This window comes from Blennius ocellaris (assembly GCF_963422515.1).
Source record: "Blennius ocellaris genome assembly, chromosome: 7".
NCBI classification, from domain to species: Eukaryota; Metazoa; Chordata; class Actinopteri; order Blenniiformes; family Blenniidae; genus Blennius; species Blennius ocellaris.
Genome location: NC_137656.1, coordinates 16,019,006 through 16,044,953, shown reverse-complemented (window position 1 = coordinate 16,044,953; position 25,948 = coordinate 16,019,006). Strand labels below are relative to the sequence as shown.

General features: G+C 44.5%; 1 protein-coding gene across 1 annotated transcript in view; it reads left to right on the top strand.

Annotated features, from left to right (window-relative positions):
- The window catches only part of fam222aa (family with sequence similarity 222 member Aa), a gene marked incomplete at both ends in the record, with an annotated part of 45,091 nt that extends 20,540 nt beyond the window's left edge, over nt 1-24,551 (top strand). Inside the window, 3 exon segments of the mRNA XM_080499145.1 lie at nt 6,329-6,353; nt 6,357-6,471; nt 23,092-24,551. Coding sequence (XP_080355271.1) covers nt 6,329-6,353; nt 6,357-6,471; nt 23,092-24,551 — 1,600 coding nt within the window.
- Between the last annotated feature and the right edge of the window lie 1,397 nt (nt 24,552-25,948).

Sequence of the window (25,948 nt, the reverse complement as noted above, 5' to 3'; positions counted from 1 at the left end):
CCACCTTTAGTTTCTCCCCTGGTTCTGATTGCAGTTCAGAAAGAGAAAATTCACATTCAGTTCTCATCCCAATGTTTATTGCACATTGACCTAAGCTTGATATGCACACTTCAAAGCACAGTGGATGTCAGTGGATTTCTTTTTTTGGGGACCTCTGCCTTGCTGCATTTTGAAAGTTTAGAGTCTGGCTGCCATGTGATAGTTCACTGCTTTATGAGGCCGTTAATTAATGAAACTGAGCCCAGCACAAAGATGCAGCAGTTGACTGTGAAGTCAATTAGCCCTCATTGCTATTATAGGGTTGACATTAGTCTAGACATGCGTGTTTTGATTAGAGATGACAGACGACTCACTGCTATTGGACTGCGAGACATTCCTCACCCTTCATCCCATGGGTGAAGCTATTGAAGCTGACTGGAATATAAAAAGCTAACAATGGAGTGTTTTTGCCAAGATGCCCTTCATATTCTACACAGAAAACCTCTCATAAATATGACTGCATGGCACACAAGGCAGTATAAACCCCCATAACTATGACATGCTGCATCATATATATGTAAGACTTTGCTGCCAATATGTTATTCCAACACTGTATATCATGGCAATAATGCCTAAACTGTGGGCTTTTACACACAATGGCCTTTTGTTGTGCAGGTTATTTATTGTGCTGGTGTGAGGTTGTGCAGAGCTGGTGGGTGAGTGCATCCAGGGGCTTGTATTGTTAGGGAATCAGTGGCTCTTGTTTGTGGAGCTGGGAGGGTTTGTTAACAATGCCGTTTTTATGTCCCGGAGTGCGTGCCTGTCGGCCAACGTCCCCTCAGAATTTTTGTTTGTGTGTGTGGTTTTGTTGTTTGGTGTATGTGTGCAGATCAGGGTCGCCAAACATAACCCTCTCATTGTGTGCCACATCTAAATAGACCCGATTTATATCAGACACATGTGAGCATTAGTGTGTGGGTGTTTTGAATATACAGTATGAGTGCAAATTATTTGGTGCTGGTGTGTGGAAAGTGCCAAGCCGAAAGGGGTTCACTGCCAGTCCTCCCTAATGGAGCCTTTCACTCTCCCTCCATTCATGTGACGGTATGGTGACGGAGAAGGGGGAGCCAGGGATTAACGGGGTAGAGGCAGTGCCTTGTTAAAGAAAAAGAAAGGGTTTGAGTGTGTCGATTGGATTAACTTGTTTGGGCTTATTAAGAGGGGAGACACAGCAGCTTGTTAAAAGCACTGCATGGGGCGTCCCATAGTGAGCCGGCAGGGTCACCATTCAATTAGGCTGAAGCCCCGCCCTCAATCATTGTAGAGGCTGTCTGCCTGGCACCTGAATCACTGCTCCTCCAACACTGGAAAAGGGAGATACATTGGAGAGCCTTTATTTATAGATGCACATTGATTGGTTTTCTATCTCAAAAAAATATTTTTTTCCACCTTTCACACCTTTCTCCCTTAACAATTCAGTTTTATTTATTGTTGTTCTTGATTAGATATGCCGGTATGTTGTGATGTTTCTGCAAACTCTCAGATTTCAACACTCGTGACATTGTGTTGGCTCTACATTTGCAAATAGCAAGGTTGTGGTGACAACAAACAGCGGTTACAACACAGTGAAATGAACTCTATTATTTTCAGTTTCCGTGGTACAATACAGACATGACATGCATCCATCAACATTACCTACATATGGGGCATTCTGTGATACCTGGATCAGCCTCATACAATTTCCACTGGGTGTAAATTATGTGTTATTTTTATTATGATACTATTATGAGGACACTCAGCAGTATTTACTTAAAAACTTGGATCTTCATTTGATTAGTCCAAATTCATGAAAGTCAAATGTTTCCTGCTGAAAAAGAGTGTTCAGGGGTTTTGCAGAAGTAAAACAGCGTGTAGGTGGTTGAGTCCGACCAAACGTTCAATGCCATGATTTATTTCTTGATTTTTTTTTGACACGCATTTCTCATTCTCTTTCCAAAATGCCCCGGCCCTGACTACCAAACTGCCTCGCTCTTTCTTTGACTTCAAACATGTGTAGCTCAAAAAAAAACCACACACATTACATTTATTCACCCATGACCACCCTGTTCCACCGCGCACTTGGCAGGATGCTTATCTGAGCAGACAGCTTTGGGCGCGAGGAGCCATCTCCTCTGATCTCCTCTGCAGTTTAAGAACCTTTTAACTAAGAAATAGCCCTCTGCCAAGCCCACCGCCTCTTGATTCCAGCTTATTCCCTCATCTCTCGGGACTGATCTTCCGCCCCCATTGCAAACCCTGCAGCAGCGTTAGCAGAACGGGAAAGAGCCGATAGACATCCTGGCTTTTGAGATATCCCTTCCACTGGTGTAATAGGAGACCTGTGAGTGGATTTGATGAGTGAGTGAAGTGCAGGTGGGGTTTTTTTTTTTTTGAGCAGCGTATAGGTTAGCGGGTGTGTGCGCTCACACACATTCTACAGCAACTTCACAGGGATTGACCTCAACAAGACAGGCTGTTTGAGAGCAGCTGGATGACGGGTCACAGGGTTTTGGTTTTGAGCTAATTTCCTGCCACTGATAGACATCTGCTAAGTAGTACAATAACCTAACGGGAGGAGATGAGGGGAAAGAGGGACATGACAAACAAGCCGACGACTTGCTCCTTCTGCCTCGCTCTTAAAGGCAATAATAGGGGAAAATTGGTTCTTGAAATTGAATTGAAGAAAAAAAAAGCGGGTCTCTTTCAGCAAAGTATAATGCCTCCGAATACATTTGGTGAGCAGCAAATGGAGAAAAATGGAGGGTAGTTACACGATTGTCTTTCATTTCAGAGAGGGGAAAACTGTGGCGGTATCCCCCCGTTAAGACTAGCTTTTAGTCTCAATCTACACCACGTGTCCCTTTTCTCTCTCTCTCAACCACTATCTTTGAACAAATGGACTGTGTGGATGGGCTTGTTGTGAAATTAGTATCCTCACAGAGAGGACACAGAGAAAGGATTATGTGAATAGCCAGTAATGAGCTCAAAGTGCCAGTGTGTTTGGGCCAGGCCTGCCTGTGTGTAAGAGGAAATGGCACGGCGAGCGACCTTTTTTTTTTTTTTTTTTTCGCATGAGCACCTGGCGAGACATAGAGTGGTCCCTCTCTTCTTCCAACTGCTGTGTGTGTGTGTGTGTGTGGGGGGGGGGTTTCTTAAGGTTATTTATTTTTGTTAAGATACATGTTAATAAGCACGTTTCACACACTACCTGATTTTCGCTTAAAGTATTGTTGTCGTGTTGTTCTGACAGGCTGTAGAAGGACACAGATGACTGTGAGTGTCGAGTGAATCCAATGAGCTTCAGGGTGTGAGGTCAAATGTAATTGCTGGAGAAAACGGTTTCTGTCACAAGAAGTCATGTTGGATGCATACTTGTAATACTTGCTCTTGATGTTTAAGTGTTCAAAAGAAGAAACGAGTGACTGATCATTATGAAAACCATAAAAATGTCCTCTTCTCTACCAGAGGGCCAAATGGTAACGTAGCACTTCTCTAATGAGAGTATATGAGAAATGGGGCAACTGATTTAATAAAGAAGATGCATGTCTGTGTCTCATTTCGGTTGATCAAATCAACATGGTTGCATTGATTTTTTTTTTTATTTCAGAAGAATGATTTAAACCCTTTTGAATAGTCAACATTAAATACACATACTTGATGCAGTGGGATTGCACGGTGTGGGGGGCTGGTCAGGGTCGAAAGCCTCGCTCAGAGACTCACAGCTGTGCAATTCAAATTTGCTATCTTGAGTCTGTGTCTCTAACATGTAGGCCACTGCCTCATAAATATCACTTTGTCATAAATTCCTGTTTCAAGCCCAGGTTGGGCTCAAGGGCCTTTCTGTGTGGAGATTTCACTTTCTACCTGTGCATGCCTTGGGTTTTCTCTGCGTTCTCCAGTTTCCTCCAACAGCATGTGTTTGATTCTGATGGTAAATTCTGAATTGTGTCTCTCTGATTTTCTGACTGTCTGTATTTTGCCTGTGATGGGTTTGTGACTCATCCAAAGCGAGCCCTGCCATCACCTGTCATCAGCTGGGATAGGCTCATAAAACTGTATGAAAGACAAAAAGATAAAGTTCTCTCTCCATTTTATGAATTTTGAAGTTGCTTGAAAAGATTGCTGTCCCTTTGAACTCACTGCCTCATCTTATGTCTAAAACATAATATAAGTAATGAGCTTCATACAGACATTCAAATTAGTGTCTGTGTTATGGTAATCCCAAAACTGTACACGTTACTTGTTTTTGGCTTTGGTGAATGAAAATTAATTTATGGAAATGTCGCTGCTGTTTTTAACTTTTTAAATCAAGGTTAAATTAGAGTTATTTTCTTTTCTTGTTTTTAAATCTTGGGTACATATGATGTTCCAGTTTACAAAACGTTTATTATGAATGAATTAATGTTTTTATCCTTGGATTTACTTTCAGTTATCATGAAATTGAAAAATAATATTGTACTCCAGAAATGTGCGGCTTTTTCAACCATGGTTTTACACCATGGTCAGATATTTCAGGGACGCTTTTGTCATTTATTTTGATTAAATGCCTCAGTAAGTGCTTTTGTATTTTGATCATTTTCATTTGAAGGCCCAGGATTTGCTTTATTCTTTAAATGAGAGAGACGAGTAGCCAGCGTTTTATGGACTGCCATTAATTTATCTCATAATCATTGTAATTGCTTTCTTTCATATTAAAATGATAATCTATAAAACTAAGTAATGGACTGATATCAGGTGGCTAAATGTTCATTTAGTGATTCACTGAGAAAATAAATAACAGGGGACAAGCCAGTGACAGGCGCATGAGAAATCATTTTTCAATAATCTGCCACGCATCATGGCAGGAGACGTTGGCGCTGACAGCAGAGATGAAATATTTGCCTCTGTTCTTTGTTTTAATATGGGAGGAGACCAACCCAGATGGAAACAGTGGTCTTTCATTTTGATGCATTTTGGACAAGAAATGCATGCAGTGCTCAGATTAAGGCAGCAGACACGACCATTATCCATTGTAGGTGAGACTGGGCTTCTGCAGCGTTCGATACAGTAAGAGCATATGGTTCCTGGAAACGAACAATAAAATCTGCCGGTAAACAATAGAGGAGTGAATCCCGATCCTTGCTGTGTAGTAACACTCCCTGGACCTAAATGGTTTGCTTTTGCTGTTTTCATCTGGAACATAATACAAGTAGAATACTTTGTAATCAGTCATCATTGTGATATGTGACACTGGTATGTTGCTGTGTTGCTGATGAATTATACAGTCAATGCATCTCGATTGTGGAGGGTTCTTAGTCAGAGAGGCTACAATTTTTTATATATATATATATGTGTGTGTGTGTGTGTGTGTGTGTGTGTGTGTGTGTGTGTGTGTGTGTGTGTGTGTGTGTGTGTGTGTGTGTGTGTGTGTGTGTGTGTGTGTGTGTGTGTGTGTGTGTGTGTGTGTGTGTGTGTGTGTGTGTGTGTGTGTGTGTGTGTGTGTGTGTGTGTGTGTGTGTGTGTGTGTGTGTGTGTGTGTGTGTGTGTGTACTGAGACTAGCGGCAACTGCTTCCCTGCTCCTGAGTAAAGGTGGCTTTGGGGAAAAGGGGGAGTGCAGAACTGGAGATTTATGGCCTAGAGGGAGATTGATTAGTGCCGTCACCAGCCCTGATGTACGGTTGGCAGTCTCCCTCCTCCCAATTCATGGTCTCATCGCATTTGCTCACACACACATACACACATGCAACCATTCAGTTCAACACACAGCTACATATACATCCAGACACCACTCGATCCCCCAGGCCTTTTCTGACAGTCCCCCAGAGCTGTTGCATGTTAAGTTGGAGCAGACAGACTGCTGTTTTCTCAGCATTACCATTTTTTTTTTGTTGCTGTCCATAGATAACGCCATCAATCACCACATGCACACTACCCTGGAAAGAATGTGTTTGAGTCTGAGTATTGCTGCTTTCTGTGTGAGCCCCTGTGTTTGTTTTGAGGATGGTCTCATAGACAGGAGATGTGGTTGAATGGCTGCGCGGATGTGCTGTTTGAAGCTGCAGAGTGACTAGCCCAGCCTGTGCTCTGAACCCATGTCAACCGTGCTGTGCTGCCCCAGTGCAGGTGTGTGTTTATCATTCAGCACACAGAGCTGAGAGGCAGGCAGCTGTAGGCATGCTTCCTCAATTAAATCCTGGGTGAGAAACCTAGCCCATCTAGCCCAGAGCCAGCTCCTACCGGCTTACCAAGACACAGCCATGGAGCGCTGACCTCGAATCATCCTGCTTAACTCACCGCAATGTTCTTTCTCTTGCTCTTTTTCTGTTCCAGATTGGCCACAGAACTCCCTCGGCTGTAGTACTGTGCCCACCTCACCATGCTGGCCTGTCTGCAGAGGAGGCAAAACCCTCCATCCCAGCACCCAATGTGTGCCAGCAAGACTCTGGAGCCACCGCAAGCTCTTGGACGGAAATGTAAGTAAACAAAGTGACTGAGTGATGAAGGTCAAAAGTTCAGCTAGCATAAAGCTAAGGAATGAGAAAGGCCTGTGTTAGTTGTTTGCGTTTAATCTATCAGTCATGGTGAATGATGGAAATGGGTAGTTAACTCTGACTGTCAAGTGAAGGAAGATAGACTTTCCAGTTTCTGTTGTTTTCACTGCAGTCCTCCTATTACTCCAAGGAATTCTAAACAGTTTCATTCACTTTGCACTTAGACCCTGGATTGCCATGTTGTTTGGCTATTCATTGTGGGAGAGGCTGTTTAGCAGCGCTGATTGTGCAGTCGTGGCAACAGGGCTGAGCAGACAGTGTTTAACGTGCCTCACTGGCCCTGGGTGACCCTGAGGGTCTGTAAACATTTACAGTGTCTGGCCCTGGCCGTGCCGGCCGCATGTAAAGCGTGACAGCTGCACTGTTTGCTCCCCGAGCAGCACCCTCTGTCCACTCACAAAATGGTGTAAAGGGACAGTGATGAGCCAGGCTAGAAAACAGTTACAGAGCTGGCAAAACTAGCTGCAACCAGTTTGAGCTTAGAGAGAACTGCAACCGACAGACTTCGAGGAGGTGAATTTCTCTCTAACTCTAGCTGCTTTGGATAGGCCATTTTGGTGTGACGATTAGAAATCAAGGCCTTTCCACCTCTTTAAACACTCCTCATTAGAGGCTTTTGTTTACATGACAGGCATATGTACTTCAATATGGAGAGCATGGATGTGTTAATATTGCTGGTTTTTACCTAAGCTAATTGAAGCTGAGCTAGAACAGCAAAGTTTTGCCATTTTGCATCAATTGAACATTGAATTATTACTTTCTGCACATTTCCAAACTATTAAAGAAACTCTGATTGGTTTGGGAAGGTTGCGAGAGATGCCTAAATTGTTTTTCAGCAGCTTGCTGGCCAATTAGCAAGTTCTCAGCCCAACATCACATTCTAACTGCCTCCTGCAGAGGAGAGAAGAGTCACAAGCAACACGGCGACTGTGTGCTGCCGCTATCATCTGACATGGAGCTGTTTTTGCTGATCTGTGTGGATGTTTCATATGGACAGTGTGAAAGAAAGAGTGTACTGGAGAGATAAACAGAGCTCCAGGTGCATTTGCTGAATCGGGTTCAACTGCACTCACTAATGAGGTTGGAGGGAGTGTTGAGGTAGCGGGATGTAGGAGAGTTGATGGTGAAATGAAATGAAAAGAAATGAAAGTAGTGATGGAGAAGAAGACGGAATTGGACGGCGTCCTCAGCAATCTTAATCGATTTCCCACTTCCAATTTTGCAGGATTAGCCCACTTCCTCTTGAGGCCCTTTATTGAGGAGCAGCCAGTGGGAGTCAGGACTTAAATCAATGGGAAAAAGAACAGTTTCCAGTCTTCCCTCTGCCCTCCCTGTTACTGACCCTCTCTGTCTTCCTGTCTCCCTTTCCTCCCCAACCTGTTAAACCCCTTGATGAAGGACTACCACAGCGACTGACTTGAGGTTCATAATGAGGATGTTTGAACATAATAGCTTCCTTTCTGTCCTTGGATAGGAGGGGGTTAGCAAGTGTTGGATTTCCACCACTGTGCAGCACTTGGCCTCAATACGGCAATTGTTCGTCCAGACCCAGAAGGGGTGCAGAAAAGCAGACAGTGGGGCTGGCTTTAGGAGTGGGCACACTCAGGTCATCATGCTGAGCAGGTCCCCGTGACTGATTGTTTGTGGCCCATTTTGCACCAAATTGAAAAAAAAAAAGCAAAAAAAGCAAAAATGGTCATTAACGAGTAAGATGACATCAACTCCCATGAGGAGGCTCAATGCAAGAATACTGTCTTCAAATGGACAGAATAAGTAAAAGCACAGGAGGAGGATTACCTGGCAGTGAGGTGGAGATGAGTCGTGTCATTTGCATCTGCTGTCCTTTACTGTGTGTGTGTGTGTGTGTGTGTGTGTGTGTGTGTGTGTGTGTGTGTGTGTGTGTGTGTGTGTGTGTGTGTGTGTGTGTGTGTGTGTGTGTGTGTGTGTGTGTGTGTGTGTGTGTGTGTGTGTGTGTGTGTGTGTGTGTGTGTGTGTGTGTGTGTGTGCGTGTGCGTGCGTGCGTGCGTGCGTGCGTGCGTGCGTGCGCGTGTTTTGACTGGGCTGGCAGAGCAGTCGAGATGAGAGGGCAAGCAGGGTTTTAGAAAAAGCCAGTGCATGCAGATGCCGAGTGGCTGCACAGTTCATTGATGCGACTCCCATTAAAAATCCCTCATACCCTCAATAAAAAAGGACTTAACTGGCTCTACCATCAGCTGGAAGCGTTCAGATCGGCTCGCCAGACAATCAATTTCCCCCAAGCGCACAGAGCTTAGCAGGAGAAACGGGAGGCGGAGAGCGGGATGTTTCCATTATCACAGCCGGCTCTGTGTCTGGGTTTGGGGGGGTTGGTTGAGGCACTGTAGAGCAGAGGGTGCAAGGGAGAGAAAGGAAGGAGGAGCAGAGAGAGATGGGGAAAGACAGACACTTGGAGAAGAGTGAGAGAGAAAAGCAAAAAGGGAGACAGAGAAGCTGGCTTTTCAAAAAGCTATTGACCGCCTGCCCTTAAAAATATCATATTGGATTAGCCTCACAGGGGCAGCCTTTTGATATTTTTTTTCTTTGGCTGTAGAATTAAAAGGAGTGCAGAGCATTACTTGAATTATAAATCATAGGCACTTGCTTTCAGTGCGCCCAAATTCCACGCATATGTGCCTGCACTCTCCAGCGCCAGCCCCTGTCATTTTTAATTAAATCCCCCCTTATGGGTGACATTTGTAGCTTGCCCCCTCCCTCGTCCTCCACTCCATGTCTCTCTACCCCTGCCCTAGATGGAGACATGAAAGGCAGAGACGGCAGCAAAGCCAGGGCCTCTCATCGTGTTGTGCCCCAGAGAGAGGACACCCATCCAGACAGATGAGAGAGAAAGGCCCCGCAGGGGGAGAGAGGTGAATAGATGCCACTGACCCCAGCCACCCTTGGCCACTGTGACCTCCCTTGCCGTCCATCCCTCTCCCTGATTGTCATCCTCAACTGCGGGATGGAAGATACCGGGTGCATGGGTGAACATTAAAGTCCTGCTCATGGAGGGGGGGGGGAGGGGGGGGGGGGGGGGGGGGGTACTTCAGTCTTGTGAGGAGTAACACTGAAATGGCGAAACAGGAGGCCCAAAAGACCCTTTACAGCTTCCTCTGGCCCAGGAAGCTATGACTCCACCATGTGTCAGCTAAAGAATAACAGGTCCAGTCAGTTGACTGGTTGATAAGAGTTATTTCTGCCGGGCTATTTTACAAAATAATATAATTTCAACTTTCAGCAGGTTTTCATTTGTTTATTCATTACTTAGTTGCTGAATTTATGCCAGCATGACATTTTCTAGAAAAGCAATTGTCACACTGGGTGTGCACATTTGCACATTGTATCCAGGTCTGCTGTAGATAAAACCTCCGTTAACCGCACCGCCACTCCCATATTTGTCCTGCAATTGGATAAGACTTTGACATAAACCTGGGTGTTCCCTGATGTCTATATGTCCAGAAGGGCCTTGATGTAACTCAACAGCACACACAGTGATTGACTTTTGTTCCCCTAATCAAAACAAAAACTCTTTCAATGAATGCAACGGCAAAAAAGTCAAACACAGGCGCCGTCGTTTTATCCCTAGTTAAAACCAGTCTGCGATCGCGTGCGCGTCGACCAGAATTTCTCTGCAAATGTGTCTTGCTTGACCGGCACACATGCATACACAGGAGCACACCTGCAGCTATAACCCTCTGGACTACCCGGGAGGCCCAAGGTGCCAATCAGCCAGGTGTGGATGAAAAATTCCCAGAAGGTCTGATATCCCGGGTCCGTGCCATGTCAGCCCAGGTTCAGGCCACTTCCAGATTGATGGACAGATACAACCTGGCCTTGTCACACATGGCCTAAGGACATGACATAAAGGTTCACCAGGGGATTGTAGTTTTCCTAATAGCCCTGTGCCTCCGCAGGCAGGCCTGCCAGAGCCATTAGTTTGCTTTTCTTTTAGCTGCTTCTCTTCCAAAGCTGCTCGGTCATCGAGAGGGAATATGTTCAGGTAATGACCTCCCGCCACCTCTCCACTGTTTTCGGAGCAACTGTGAGACATAACAGTGGAATTAGCTGGCCATATCAAATTGCAGCACAATATTTCAGTGACTGTTGTCGGGTGGAGGGGGGCATTTTTCTTGCCGCATATTTTAACATGGTCACCGGCAGCAGAAATAACAACCTTCACCCTGATTGCCTCAGTACTCTGGCAGTGGGGGGCATGAAGTGGAACCAGGGGAGAAGGAGCGGAGACAGCGAGGGAGAGTGAATCTGCATGCACTTGACCTTTTCCCACTGATTGAACTACCTCATTTCTAACTCCCATTTGGAATTCCACGGAGGGCCCACAGAGGCTGTCATTATTCCACAGTCTGCAGCAAGGAAGCAGAGGTCTTGAGGTATTTTTCATGGTGAAAGGTGATTGACGGCTATCCACAGCCACCGTCCACGCACCTAGATGCCTACTTATGCATTTTCATTTTGCCGCTCGCTGGGTTTGCATAACCAGACCGAATTTTCCATTCACACGTTCATCACATTTCTAGATTGTGAAATTCAGAGTGTTATCTCGCAGAGACAACCATGTGATATTGGTTGTACTAGCCTTAGCCCATGCATACCACTGCCTCTTCTGTCAGGTTGGCGTCTCAGTGCTGGCACACAGAGAATCATTTCCGGCTGCTGGCATCCCACAGAGCCATGCCTTCCCTCTGCCCTCTGCCTTCTGCTGTGAGCACAGGGGGCGAAGCAATCTTATTGCCTTGAGAGGTGAGCTTGAGGAAGAGAGGCCCTACTGTAGTTTTGGTCACAGCAGGACTTGGGTTCAAAAACAGATTCCTTGTTCCAAGGACTCCAAGCTGGCATTTGGGCATCCCAGGTGCAAGGAATCGACACCCTCTGTCTTCCCCTGCCAGAGAGTGGGGGCGGGTTGGAGGATGTGAGCAAGGCTACAGAGAGAGTCTGCAGCCTTTTGCTGTCCCTCAGGAAATAACAAGCAGAGCACACTACACTACCGGCAAGATATTTATTCTTTTTGGGTGATGTCTTAATCTTCAAATCTCAATTTTTTTTTACTTTGAAGCCAAGACTTAGAAAGAAAAGTTAATTGTATTTTTTCACAATGTAAACTATTATCTCCATGATTATTTAAAATTACGTTTTAGTTTAAGTTACTATATCTAAATAATTAAAACATAATAACATCTAAGAGAAGAGAATGAATCAAATATCTTGCATATCGATAGTAGCAGATATTGCATAATGTTGAATTGTTTGAAACAAATCATAAAAAGCTGACCTGCTGTTTAGGAGAGTATTCATCCACATTTACAATGTGCTCCCAGTGGGTCATATTTTTATATTTGAATACATAATATCTGGCATAAATGTATATAGTCATCTGTACTCTAGCACAATGGCCTTATTGAGACTTGGGAAATGTAGATATTGACCAGCAGTGAACAATGTTTTCTCTAAGAAGTGCAAATATGTGTATGCAATTATGTGTGAACATATTAAAAGATCCAGCAATATTAGAGTTTTGGTCCAAAGCAGTGCTGTTCTTTTATGGCTGTGGCTTTGCTTTTTGTAATCTACTCTAATAAGTGCAGTGGGTTTGGCGGAGAAGCATAGGTTTGCAAAGTGACCACAGCAAATGTTGCAATCATCACTCCCGTTAGACGTTTTCTATGCTTTCTGTGGTTTCGGGCTTGTTCCCAGAAAAATAGTCTCTGTGAGCACATTGTGTGTCGTCATTTCAGATAACACAAATTGGGTGTTTTGCCTGTATTATTTATTGTTGTTCAAATTGGTGCCGGTCTACATTCTTGTGAGCACATAACTCTGCCTCCTGACTGGTTTGTAGATATAATTTGTCCATGTGGCTCTGGGTTGTCAGGTACAAGCAGTGTTTAATATAATGATGATGGGGTGAGAATCAAAGTGTGGTCAATGGCTAGTTTTTGTGGCATATACATCGGGAGACAATGTTTCAGTTTACTTCAGTTAATCCTCAAGTCTTTGAAATGGATTTCCAAAAAAAAAACAATTTTCACAAACCATAATCTTATTGGAAACTGTGTGTAGTAAGATCTTTGTCTGCATGAATACAGATGCTTGTTTTTGCCATCTCATTGCAGAGCAGTTGTATTGTTACTGACCTGCTGAAATCATAGTGTTCAACTTGAATTGTTACTTTAAAGTGGAAAAGCAAACTATTCACTGACAGAAACTGTGAAGAAGAAACACTCAATAATTTGCAGCTCTCATTCTTTTAGGAGCCATAAATGATTCAGCTTTAAAAATAGTTGTAAACCATATACCTTGCTCCAAAATGAATCCCCTCTTGAGAACGTCAACGTCAATAGAAATGATGTTTCTTCTTACCATGAATGCTTTCTTTTTCTTTTGTCTCCTCTCCTCTCCTCTCCTCTCCTCTCCTCTCCTCTCCTCTCCTCTCCTCTCCTCTCCTCTCTTCTCCTCTCCTCTCCTCGGCATGTGTACTGCCGCGGAGTGCCTTGTTGTCTGTGCAGTGTTAAATATTAATTGGGAATCAGTGGAGAACTTGTCTCCTAAATGATAGAACAGAAGGGCCCAGGCTTGCCTCAGGCAGCCTGGAGGCGCCTTTCTTCTTCCATTTACCTGCAGGCCTGCGCACCAGCACTTCCTCTGGTCTGACAGGCCTGCCCAGGCGCCTCCAGCCTCCCCTCATCTCTCCCACTCGGCTCGCTTTTTTCACCCTTTTCTGCTCTCTGCTCCGGTTCTTTTTCTTATCTGTGTATGCACTTACAATCTCTTCCTCTGGGGTCTTTTAGTCCAACCCTGTGTGTTTGTCTGTGTCGGTGTGTATGTGTGTGTATTGTTGTTGTGTCCATTTAAGTTAGTGCATGTCTGCGAAAGCTGCTGGCTCTTGGCTGTACATATAGCCCTTTGAGAAAATAGTGTCACAGCATGGCATATTCTTTTAAAGACAGCACAAGGAGGGCTTGACATAAATCTTTTAGGTCAGGATTTTAACTTGTTGATTTATTTTCCCATGGCTTGGTGTCCTGTGTTGCTGTCTGCCCCATCGCTGATGGTTTAATCTCTGTTTCGCCCTCTGATGTTTCCCCATAACTGGCCTCACAGTTTGTCTTTCTTTCTTCCGAGTCGTGCTTTGTTCCTCTCTATCAGCCATGTCATCTGGAGAGATGTACCAAGACAAAACAACTGGCACCAGCTGCTTCTTTGTTGCATTGGCCCGCTTTAACTTGTGGATGACCCCACTGGATGGAGTTAATTAGGGAGCAGAGATTTGTTTTGAAAATCAAACCAGCCTAACCTGTTGTTTTGTTTTCCCTCGGTATCTGTTTTCAGCATTTCACAAGATTCACTGAGGGTATGTGGTGAAATGGAAGAGTGGGATGTAAAATAAAAGAACCCAAGGAAGGAGGTGAGGGCAGCAGAGCGGCTGGGATATAAATGGAGGAGAGTAGGAGGCGGGGTTGACTTTGATGCCATAGGAATGAGTTCACAGGCTCATGAGCACGGGCCTAATCGTACATGACAATATCGGCTGGTGTGCCAGTCGCAACGCATAACCACCCCGCTGCTTGTGCTGACTTGGGGTATTTGCTGATAAAGCTCTGCTTTCGAGACCATGCTGTATGCACAATGAGGGTGGCCCAGGCAGGCTGGAGGGCTGGCTCATCACAGACAGCCTACAAACCAGGGGCTAGCTCCCCTATCTATACATAACCATGCACTCCAATGAGCCCTTTGGCAGAACTTGATTATTAAACAGAAAGCAATTTAGTGAATATTGCCATTTTTCATTTTTTATCTATTATGTAGCCCATTGAGGCCCATAAATTATTGCAAATAGATAGAGCCTGGTGAAACTTGTGCCTGAAATGAGGTCGTGGCCATGAGGACCCTGCTCACAGCGTGAAATATTCAGGGTCGACTTTTCTCTATTGAAATGCCTTTTTTGTTGATTGTCATGGGAACAAACATGGGGCTGGTTCTTTTTGTTTGGCCGTTTTGTTTATGAAGTGCAGTGTGTAGTGTGAGGTAAACATGTTGTCCCACTTTCAGTGTTTGTTTGGTGCACGGGTGTCCTACAAAAAGCCTGACTCGGCTGCGACTGGCCTGCATTCCTTTGTGGCTCAAAGAGGACATTGACTATCCACTGGTGTTGTGTTTGCCAGACAGCCAGCCTGATCATCAGTAATTAACGCACACAGTGATAGCCTCTAAATTAAAGGGGCATCCTCCGTGTAGTTGTGCGCGTGTTTTCCAACTCTTCTTCCCTAAACGTAACATTGAAGCATGCAAGATATGTGCAGCACTTTCTGTCCTCTCATTTTGTCATTTCATACAAGATCCTCTTAAAGGTCAGAGCTGATAGCAGTGTTTTAATTCCCAGGCAGTAGGTCTGCTCTGGTGCTGCCAGTGGCGTTAATAGGGCAGGAATGCAGGACAAGTGCTTTCCCACGCTGTTAGTTTTCTTCTGCTGGGCGCGTTTGAGATGAGGCTCTGGGCCGGCCAGGCTCTGCTAATGCAGCCAGAGTGCAGACAAATGGAAAGTGACACTTGTGTGTGTAGAATGGTATTTGTGGTGACGCTTTGACTACAGATAATAAAGTGTTCGCCCCGAGGTGATTTCGCCCGGCAAGCACCCCAGATGAAACTCACTTACTCGGAGAGGGACACAGAAGAGACAGGGGGAGGGGGGGGGGGGGGGGGGGGGGGGTGAAGAGAAGAAGAGGGCGATGAAGAGACAGCGAGAGGGATGAAGCAAGAAAGAAAGCACAAAGAAATATGGAGCAGTTGCAAAGAGGAATAAGAGACAGGGGAAGAGAGGGAGCAGTAAAAAGATAGAGACATGTAAAGGTAAATTCAACTGTTTGTAGTTTCACTGTTTTGTGGGTCAGTGGATACAACTGTTGTTTTCGAGAGTGGTGGATTTTAGAGGTCAGAAATCCTTGACTGAGATTTAGCCTTTGTACTCCGCCTGAATAAAGAGTAAATTATATCCATTCACCTGCATATGAATAAGGAAATCATACTCATTTATAAACTAACAATGTATTATTGTACTTATATACTTTTTAAAAGGAAAAACATCATGTTAATCAGGAGGGTAAAATATAGTTGATTGCATGTTTTGCAAGATGTGTGTGGGTGTGTGTGTGGGTGTGGGCGGGTGGGTGTGTGTGTGTCTGTGAGGCCATGTGTACCAAGAAGTCCTTCAGGATCAATCAGTTCTCAGTAATTTCCCCTACAGCCCATAAAAGCCAGGTCTGTCTGGAAGGAGCATGAGGCTGCCACATCAAACCAGCTAATTAATTTTCATAGCTGATTCAGTAACATCTGGCTTTGGAGATAAATTCTAACGAGAAAATGTAAACATGACAGTGTCCCGATGGTATAATATTTCACATTTCCCGGGTAGGATCCTTTGTACCGGAATCCTAATTAGTAGTTTTTATTGGACACATTGTCCACTATCACAGAATTCACACATGTGGGACTGTAAAATAATTATAATGTTAGGCAGTAGACCCCTTGTGCAGAAAGTGAAAACTCACCTTGTTTTTCACTCTTCACACTGTTATGTGTACCTGCCAACCTCATCGCTGTCTCTGTGTACTGTATTAACCGCACACGTGCACTGCCTACATGACCTCATGCTGCAGTCTGTGAGGAGGAAGCCCAAATTAGGCTCTCAGTTTGGTGTTTCTTCCATCTGCTTGTGCAGAAAATAGATAGATTAAATCTTGGGTGAGATTGGCTTTAATGAAATGAAAGATTAGATCTGGGAGTTTTGTCCAAGTTTTCTTTTTTTCTTTATTTTTTTTTAATGATCTATTTTAATGATTAAATCCATTTTTGACATGATGCCACGTCTGCGTGCCTGTGAAGGATCAGTGTGCAGATTGCTTTAACATTCTCATTATCCTCTGTGCTATTTGTGAAACATGTTGGCAGGTTAAAAGCCCAATATGCGATGCAGTATGGCAACCCCAGTGGAAAAAATGTTATCCAACCACTGTGCTTATTTACATAGTGAATCATTTGATTTAATGCATAATTCTGTTGAAATTCAGTGTTTGATGCTGAATTCAAAAGTAACAGTAAGTGAAATAAAGCTTGTTCAATGTGTTCAGTTTAGAATACAGAAAATTCATATAAAAAAAATTGCAATCATTGTGTCAAGAAGGCAGTCGAGAAGACAGAGTTGTATTGAAAGCACATTGTTGTTTCCACTGTCTTACAGTGTGCATTTGTTTGATGAATATGATGACACAAGCAGACGCTGAATTCAGACAGCTTTATCCTCAGAGAAATCACTGCACTTTGATTTTTATCATTGCAATTATAGATAGCGGGCCTGACATATAATTGGCTTGATTTTTTTTTTTTCGCGCTATGTTGTTGCACAGAAAATCAACCTTGAGATGAACAGAGGGAGATGAGTGTTCCTAAAAATGGCTTTTTCCAGATATCAAGCAACCAGCAGGGTTTCCTTTCCCCTCACGTGCACTTGAATTGATTAGTACTTTGGCTGAGGGCATATTCAACATGTCTGCCCCCTGTGAAGCTGCTCTACCCTGTTGATCACTGGCTCATACATGTGCTTCCTCCACTCTCTCTCCTCAGGAAGCTCCTGTGGGGCTCAGGCTTTGATTGACTGGCGGCCCAGTCCACAGGACGCCTCTATTATTATCATCTCCACCTCAGCAGAGGGGCGGGGGGTTGTGTCCAGGGGGTCTGGCCGACAGCCCCTGCTTTGTGTGCCCGATAGTCAATTAGAAGCAGCGCACTGCCGGAGACGAGTGGGATGCAGGGTTAATTGCAGAGGACCAAACAGCTGGCTCTATCAGGGCCCATTGTGTTTGCAGCAGTTGTCACGGCAATTGAGGCCTGGCTGTAATCGCTGACTAATCAGCCCTGTACCAGATGACACCTCCATTAGCACAAGGCAGGTATTGTTCAGGACGCGAAGCTGCCTCTGGCTTCCCTCTGCCTGCCCATCCTTCTGCAGCAGCCTGATGGAGGGGGAGAAGGGATGTCATAGACGCCGATCCTATCTGCTAAGAACTTAACAATAGCTGAAGGTCAAGGGTTCCTTTAAGGAACAATGTGGTTCAATATGCCCTCGGAAAATGTTCCTAGGAAGGAACATTTTCCAAGCTGCAAGGTCCTGATTTGAGGGGTATGAATACAGTTTTAAGCCACGAATTAATAATTTAGATGGATTAGCTGCGGCATAGTTATAGGCAAACTGTCAATTAGTTGTGGAAAGAAAGAGCGTGGAAGAAGAGACTTCCTGCCCATTCAAGGCTGTAAAACACAAACCATGTGACTGAGTCTGACTGGTTTCTTTATTGCAGAAAGACAAAAATCATAGAAAGAAAACATTCAGCACACAGCTGCATGGAGACTGTAAATGTGCAGAGGACTCATCCAGCAGCGCTCTCTTAATTTGGAGGAAAGTGTTCCAAGCGTGGAGTGTGGATGGTGAACGCAAACTGACCCCTTGTTTTGTTTCGGTATTCTGATAATCCTTTGATTGATGTTGTTTGTGTTAACTTCATCATAGACAGTCTGGTTTAATCAGCCAAAACGAATGTGCAAAACTGACTTGCCCCGTGAACGCGTCATTGCAGTTCAACCAAACAGTGCTCTCCTTTCGTTTAAACAAGCCGTCTTCCTCACCCGTGTACATGGTCAGAGGGGATCAAAGGATTCCCCCTTGCAGGAGTGAATGAGAGCGTGCTCAGGGCTTTTTGATGTGCCCCAATGTTTTCTCTACTAATAAAAAGAAACTTCTTCAACCTGCTCATAATTTTAGAACACTTGGAGCACTAATAAATGAGAGCAAGGGCATTTCAGGCTGTTCTCTCAGATTTTTTCCTCTGCTTATTCATTTAAACCTCTAATTAAAATGCAAAGCATTCTCATGGTCTTTTGGATTTGGAGCTGCACTCTCACACAGCCTTTGACTCCATATCTTCATTGCAACACCCCCCCCCCCCCCCGCCACTGCTCTGCTACCCCCACTCCTTTCCTCCTCACCTAACTCCCTGCTCCCATACTCTCTCTGTCTGCCTTTGCTTCTTGTGATCAACACAATTTGACCTCTCACTTGGAAGAAGTGCACAGAATTTAATGGATTTTTTACAGTCTAATCTAACCAGTTCCCTCTTTATTGCTGTTTTGTACCCAGTGGACCTCATCTTTACCAGGCCTCCCCCTCTCCCTGCTGCCACTTCCACCCTCACACCAAGAAAATTAGTTCATCAGAATTCAAAATGTACTGCTGGCTAATTAAAGGAGTGTTAATTGAGTGTTCAGAATTGGGTACCCCCTTCACCAAATGGACGCGCATGCACATGTGCACACACACACGCACTCGCACGCGCACACACACACACACACACACTCACAATCACAGTGACAGCACTGGATACACCAAGGACGTTGCGCTTGGGGAGTTTCATGCCAATCAAAAATGGAGAGAAAGGAGAGTGCCCATCCTCCAAGTGAAATGGGATTTCTAGATCATATCATGGCCTATTCCAGCTCAGTCCAGCTCTGTGCTGCCATGTTATCCAATCCCTGCCTTGCTATCTCTGTCTGACCGCTGGAGAGTGTAACACTGCACAGATAGCCTCTCTCACCGCGTGCATCGTGCTAATGAGGGGTGGCATTTAGAGATGTGCTGCTCTGACACATGGGCATTGTGTGCCAGGCACTGGGTGATTAAGGACGAAGGTCAGCCCATTAATTGCCTCCCTGCCATCTCCGTTCCCTGGCGCGTGATCTCTTAGAACTAATGCATGTGTTTGCTTGGGCTTTTATCTAATCTCTAATGCAGTTCAATCATATGCTTGGTTTGTTTACATTCCTTTCATGTGAAAGTTTTTTTTTTTTTTTTATTTCCATTTGCTTCTTGTAAAAACAGTGCGAGTTCAGGTTTCCCTGTTCATTTACTGTAAGCTGTTTCATGTGCTTGTGAGTGCACATAGCCCTGTTCTCAGGAAGGGAAAAAGCATATTCTTCCATCCCCAGGGGAAATAATTAATCCTTACAAGGCTGTCGCATGTTGAAATGAAGCGAGTGTGAAGCATTTAGCCCAGGAGGCATTGCAGGCTGTCGCCCGCACAGGCACCTGTTGTTGTCCCTGCCCTACATTTCATGAGAGTGCGCTGAGCAGAGGATAACAACATGCTCCACTGATGGCAAATGAGACACACAAATGTAGGAGTGTGTGTGTGTGTGTGTGTGTGTGTGTGTGTGTGTGTGTGTGTGTGTGTGTGTGTGTGTGTGTGTGTGTGTGTGTGTGTGTGTGTGTGTGTGTGTGTGTGTGTGTGTGTGTGTGTGTGTGTGTGTGTGTGTGTGTGTGTGTGTGTGTGTGTGTGTGTGTGTGTGTGTGTGTGTGTGTGTGTGTGTGTGTGTGTGCGCGCACGTCTGTCTCTCTCTCTCTGTCTGCCTGTTTGTCTGTGGTCGTGAACATGTTTTCACTTTTTTCCTGTTTTCCTGTATTATGTTTGCATGCACAACCATGCTTGAGTGTGCACACAGGTGCAGGAACCCCCCCCCCCCCCCCCCCCAACTTGTGCGAAGGTGAGGGCTTGCACAAACGAGGCAGAGCTGGCTGCCTCAGAGGGTGTTTATCAGCCAACACCATCTGTATGCTGCTGCTCATAGCTATGATCTACTGTAGCCTAAACTAATAAGTCACAGAGTGTCATCCTAAAAAGAGACTCTCTCCTTTAACCTCCACGTCCTCACTTACAGACTTACTGCACTGGAGTAGAGAGATGTAGAGACCCTGCACATCAAACACACAGTGTGTATAAAAAAGTGGGGAAGAGAGTGAAATGTGCTCTGGTTTGTGGCCATACTTACTGTAATCAACTTTGCTGTAAAATTTATACCATGGAACTTTTTAAAGGGGAAGCTGGAATCAGAAGCATCCAGATGCTCATTTGCCTCCTTCTTCTCCTCTTTTTCCTTTATGCCTGTGGGTTCTAATAACCGGAAGCCTTTGTGGAGCTGAGATGGGTTTTGTAGGCCTGAAAGGCCTCTAATCCCTGTGGCCTGTGAAGTGTGAAACCCTTTGATGCCAGGTTGGTGTGCCAAAGGCTCTGCCTATTGACAAACAAGGGCCAAGCTGGGAAAAGACGGAGGGAGAAGGCTTTCTCTTCTCTCTGTCTCAGAAGAAATGCAGGCTCAGGCATGGAAAATATGGGCTCAGTCAGTGAGAAGGAATAGAATTAGCCACCCTTTAATGAATTTCCTGGCTGTTTTTATAGTTTTCTTCCTCATGTGGCAGTAATTAGGTGGAATGATGGGCATATTGCAGCTGGGGGCTTGTAGGGGCGGCAGGGCACAGGCCCTTGATATGCCTGAAAGCCAAGTATCTTCCCTCATTTATACCATGGGATGATCAAAGATGTTTTTTTTTCTTCTCTGCCCTCATGTAAAGAAGATCAGAAAAAAATGCTGCCTTTCCATTTGCATGTGGACCAGCAATGCACTTTGAAATGAGCATGTTTTTCTCTTCTGAGCAAATGAAATAAGTCTTCTGTCAGTTTTCTCCTGCAAGTCAGAACATCAAAGCAAATGGCACTGCTGTCACCGGGGAAGCACAGCTTTCCCTCAGTAAGGGTGGTTAGATCTTAGATAGGCTGGCCTGGCATACTCACACCAGGCCATTATGGTAGCACATTTTCTGATTAAAACCAAGTCTTTAAATCCTGCAGTCTTTTTTTTTTCTCCAAAATTTCAATTGTAATGTAAAGTGAAGAACAGTGTCTCTGATTTAGAAAACATCGAATAAGCCAACCTGACCGGAATAAATCTCATACTAAATTTGGCTCCAAATATTCCGTCTGTCTCCTCTGCTGTTAAATTCCAAATTTATTTCTTTTATGATATGGATCTTGTAGATTTAATCATTTTCACAGTTGGAGACCCATAAGGTTGTTGAAATGAACTCCCCATGCTATCTGTAATGGGAGCAAAGAAATGAGAATTGTGACTACTTGGCTGTGGAGTCTCTTTAAAATGATTTTGCAATCGGAAAGGAAATGGAGTGAGTCCTAGTCACAGCCTGCACCCCGCAGACTCCTTAGGTCGCCAGGACATTTGCTGACGGCATAGTAATGGCAGTTAAATTTTGTGCATTTTGTTAGCTTTTGCATAAAAATGTCATTTTTGAAGGGGTTGCAAGTCATTTGTGGCAGCTGATATATTGCTTGTAAATTGAGTTCTTTTCCCAGCTCCCCACCCTTTTTGTTGCACTGAGCTAAGTAGCCATGAAATTGCCTGAATAATGTCGTTTAAATCCAATCTCACCGTGGCCTCTCACCTCCATGCCCAGCCCCCAAACAATGACACATGGTGGGGTTTTTAGAAATTGCATTTTTCCTGTTTGCCACCTCAGTTCACAATGGCCAAGGCCTGGTTCATTGAGCGAGAGCCATTGCCAGGCTCACTCACCACCTTCTCTGGTGAATTGAATTTGAAACTTGAGTGGTTTCATATGGCATTTATGTACACTTCTATGTGATGGTAGCATTTGCTCTTTGTTTGTTCCTTCCTGTATGTTTTTGTACATTGAAGTGTGCCTTTGGAAACAAAATCATATTATGGAAAAGGTCAAGCGTTTCTATTTTGTACTCATCAATTAAATAGTTCACTTACACAGGGGTAGATTGCTTGTATATCTCAGATGTGAAAAGTATTCTAAAACAGGGCCATGTTTTTCATTTTTATCCTTGACCAATTTAGCAAATAACAGCACTCAAGCATTTTTGACTTGGCTCTGTTCTGATATATAGTTCACCTCAACCAGGCTACTAATTCCCCATGGAGATTTAATTGGTTTTAGCGAGGACCTCTCCTCGTGCCCCTGGATTGAATAAATGCGGAAATTCTGTGGCCAAGGGTAAGACCCAGTCACTGATACCACTTATAAATCTCAAATGTGCCACTGCAATTAAACAAGCTTTTATTCCCTCCGCTTCATCCCTCCTTGCCTGATATCCAAGGCTAACCCAATTCAATGCTAAAGAGAGTCCGAATTAATTTCACAATGCACTGATTTAACATCGCCTAAGGTACCAGCCTTTGACAGAATGAGTTTTTAAAAAAGATCCATTTGTCTAGGGATGAACTTCCACAGGAGGGTGAGAAAATGAGATGGAAAGCTCTAATGGAGGAGGGAAATGATATCACATGAATGGCAGTCCTCATTTACAGTTTGCAGAATGTGTTTAGGCTGTTCTAAAGTGTGCCTGCTATTTCTTTTTCAACTGCTCTTGCAAGTCATTGACATTTTCCAACTTGCCTTTCATGTATTCGCAGTAGTGCTGTTACTATTGTAGGTGCATTTTACAATTGATTGATTTGTCTGGCTTTATAGCTGTCACGACTGATTACACCCTATGTCTACCAACCACACCTTCCTCATTCAGACATCTATGTTTCCTATTGCCTTTTATTCATGAACTCATGTCCTTTTCTCTGCTTGCCTTGCAGGTGAACTGGTGGTGCCCACACATTCACCACGCTACCCCACCGCAGCAGAACTTGATGCCTACGCTCAGAAGACGGCCAACAGCCCGTTGTCCATCAAGATCTTCCCCACCAACATCAGGGTTCCCCAGCACAAGCACCTTAACCGGACTGTGAATGGATATGACACCACAGGGCAACGCTATAGTCCCTACCCACATCTCCACACAGGTGGCTACCATGGGCTCCTCGCCATTGTCAAGGCCTCCTCATCATCATCGTCATCGTCAACATCTACCTTTGTTGCTTCAAAAGGTGTTCTCAAAAACTCCGAAGGCAGACGGACTAAACTTTCTCCAGCCCATATAGCTGTTGCCCCATATCCGCCCTCTAGTAGTAGCACTTTAGCCAGTGGGCATGGCCAGATGGTTTACCACACTGGGCCCTCGAAACCTCCAGAAGGCCCCGGACTTTCAGTTCCCCCGAATGTCACTGTAGCAGGCTCAGTGATTCCGGTAACAGGGGGCCGAAGTCTGGCCCTGCCCGCACAGTCCAACCTCCCCTCCATTCAGAGCATCATATATCAGATCAACCAGCATTGCCAAGCCCAAGCTTTGCAGCAGGCGTGTCAGGGGGCTGCCACTGTACCATCAAATTCCAGCCCCTCCAAGCAGGGCTCCGCTATCATAGGCAGCTCTTCAAGTGGAGGCTATGTGGTAGGATTGGGTCCCCAGGCTAACATGGTGTACACAGGGCCAGGACTGCAAGCTCAGACTGCAGAGGCGATGAAGAACGGCATGTATTCAGATAGTATGGACTATATCTTGTGGCAAAAGCAGCAGCAGCATCAACAACAACAGCAGCAGCAGCAACAGGCTGTGCTTCGTATGTATAGTGGAGGCAGCGGAGGAGGGGGCGCCATCAGCAAGTCCCCCCCTGAAACCTGTGTTCCGGGGGGAGCGCTCATGGCGGCCCAAGTGTCCTCGTCTTCTTCTAGACCTTACCACCTAACAGCAAGTGCTAGTGGGGGAGGCGGGCTGGACAAAGTCACCTCGTCCCCTTTGAACTGTATGGGTATGCATGGAAATTTCTCAGTGGGTCAATACTTTGCACCGCCGTGGAACAGTGTGCTGGTGACACCTGACAGTGACTGCTACAACCCCCAGGAGCTTATGGGCACCTCTACAGGAGGGCCGGCCACAGGGCACAGAGAGATGGGCTACCCTCACCACCATCACCACTACCACCATCATCATCACCCTGCTATTGACAGCGGGGGAGGCTTGTGCTGTAGCCTGCCCAGCAAGAGCTTGTGCAACACATCAGTGCTGAGCAGCAGCTTGCAGTCTCTGGAGTACCTGATCAACGACATCCACCCACCCTGCATCAAGGAGCAGATGCTTGGCAAAGGCTACGAGACTGTGTCTGTGCCACGTCTGTTAGACCACCAGCATGCACACATCCGCCTCCCTGTTTACAGATAGAGGGGGAAGGAAAGGAGGGGAAGAATCAAGTATTGTCAATATGTGAAGAAAATCAAAGTCAAAGAGCAGATGTATTTTGGGGTACAGAGTTGTTTGTTGCACCACTGCTGTTACTAGTGTGGGAGCTCAGAGAAGAGCAGTGTGACCTGAAGTTACAAGGCAGCCGGTGGGAATCCCAAATGCAAGAGGTGGTAGTGATCGCCAGTGGGGAAGAAAAGGGATTTCAAGATTCTCCTGATGTTCCATTGTGTGGTTTGCCAATAGGATTTTTGGATTGCTTTATTTTTTTTCTTAAGATTTTTTTTTGTTTGTTTTTTTGTTTGTTTCGTTTCATTTTACTTGCCTGAACTTGTTTTGATGAGAATCATAGCTTGAGATGAAGTGCATACGCCACTTGTATCCCCTTTTCCAAATACTATAGATGAAGCTACTGTGTAGGTTGTCACTGAAATGGTCTAAAAAGGGCCAAAGTCGAGGGCTGCTCACAAAATCCAAACCTCTACTTAAACAGGTACACATATGAACTGTACTGACAACTGAGAAGAGTAAGACTGTAGGAAGTACTCGGGTGTTACATACAAGGATCATAAGGTTGAATTAAAAGGATAGTAAAATATTAGTTATTATTGCTGTTATAATTGATACATAAATTGCACTGCTTGAATTTTGTTAACTTTGAAGTTTGGAATTGGGTAGTTTGGATATGATATATTTAAGAAACTTGAAAAACTTGAAACAATTTTTTGTTGTTTGATATATTTGTAGGTATATTATATGTATTGGCTGCTATGGGGAAAAGTGTCTCAAATGCTTTTTTTTTTTATTTTATTTTATTATAATCCACATTTGTTTTTCTGATTCAATAATTCCTCCACAAGCTGATGTGCAGTTTCGTATGCCCTGGTTTGAGGCGTAGTTGCTGCTTTGGTTCTGTAAGAACCTATTCAGAGAGCTCTTTTTCTTTCCTCTTAACCAACACTGGAATCTACAATAAATCTTGAAATAATTATTTAAAAAGAAAATGTTGCAAAAAATACAAGAAAAAGAAATGTTACAATGAAGAATGTGACTGGGAGGTTATCTGCATAACCTTATATGTATGTTAATGTGTGTATGTGACTGAGCGCATGCGTGTGTGTGCTATTTTAGTTTTTGTTCTTCAAAATCCTCAGACTTTTTTTTTTTTTTTTTTAATGTCATTACAAGATTTCTTACCACAGATACTGAAAAGACTGATTCACCAGTCCCATAAGCATTATATCTGAGTAATGTACAAGAGATTGGTTGCACATCTTGCTCCCTTATAATGGAGGCTTTGGATTTTCTGTGGGGCAAGTGTAGAGATCGAGTTCTCGCATGACTCCTTTATAAATGTAGTTATAGCACTGCGGCCTCTT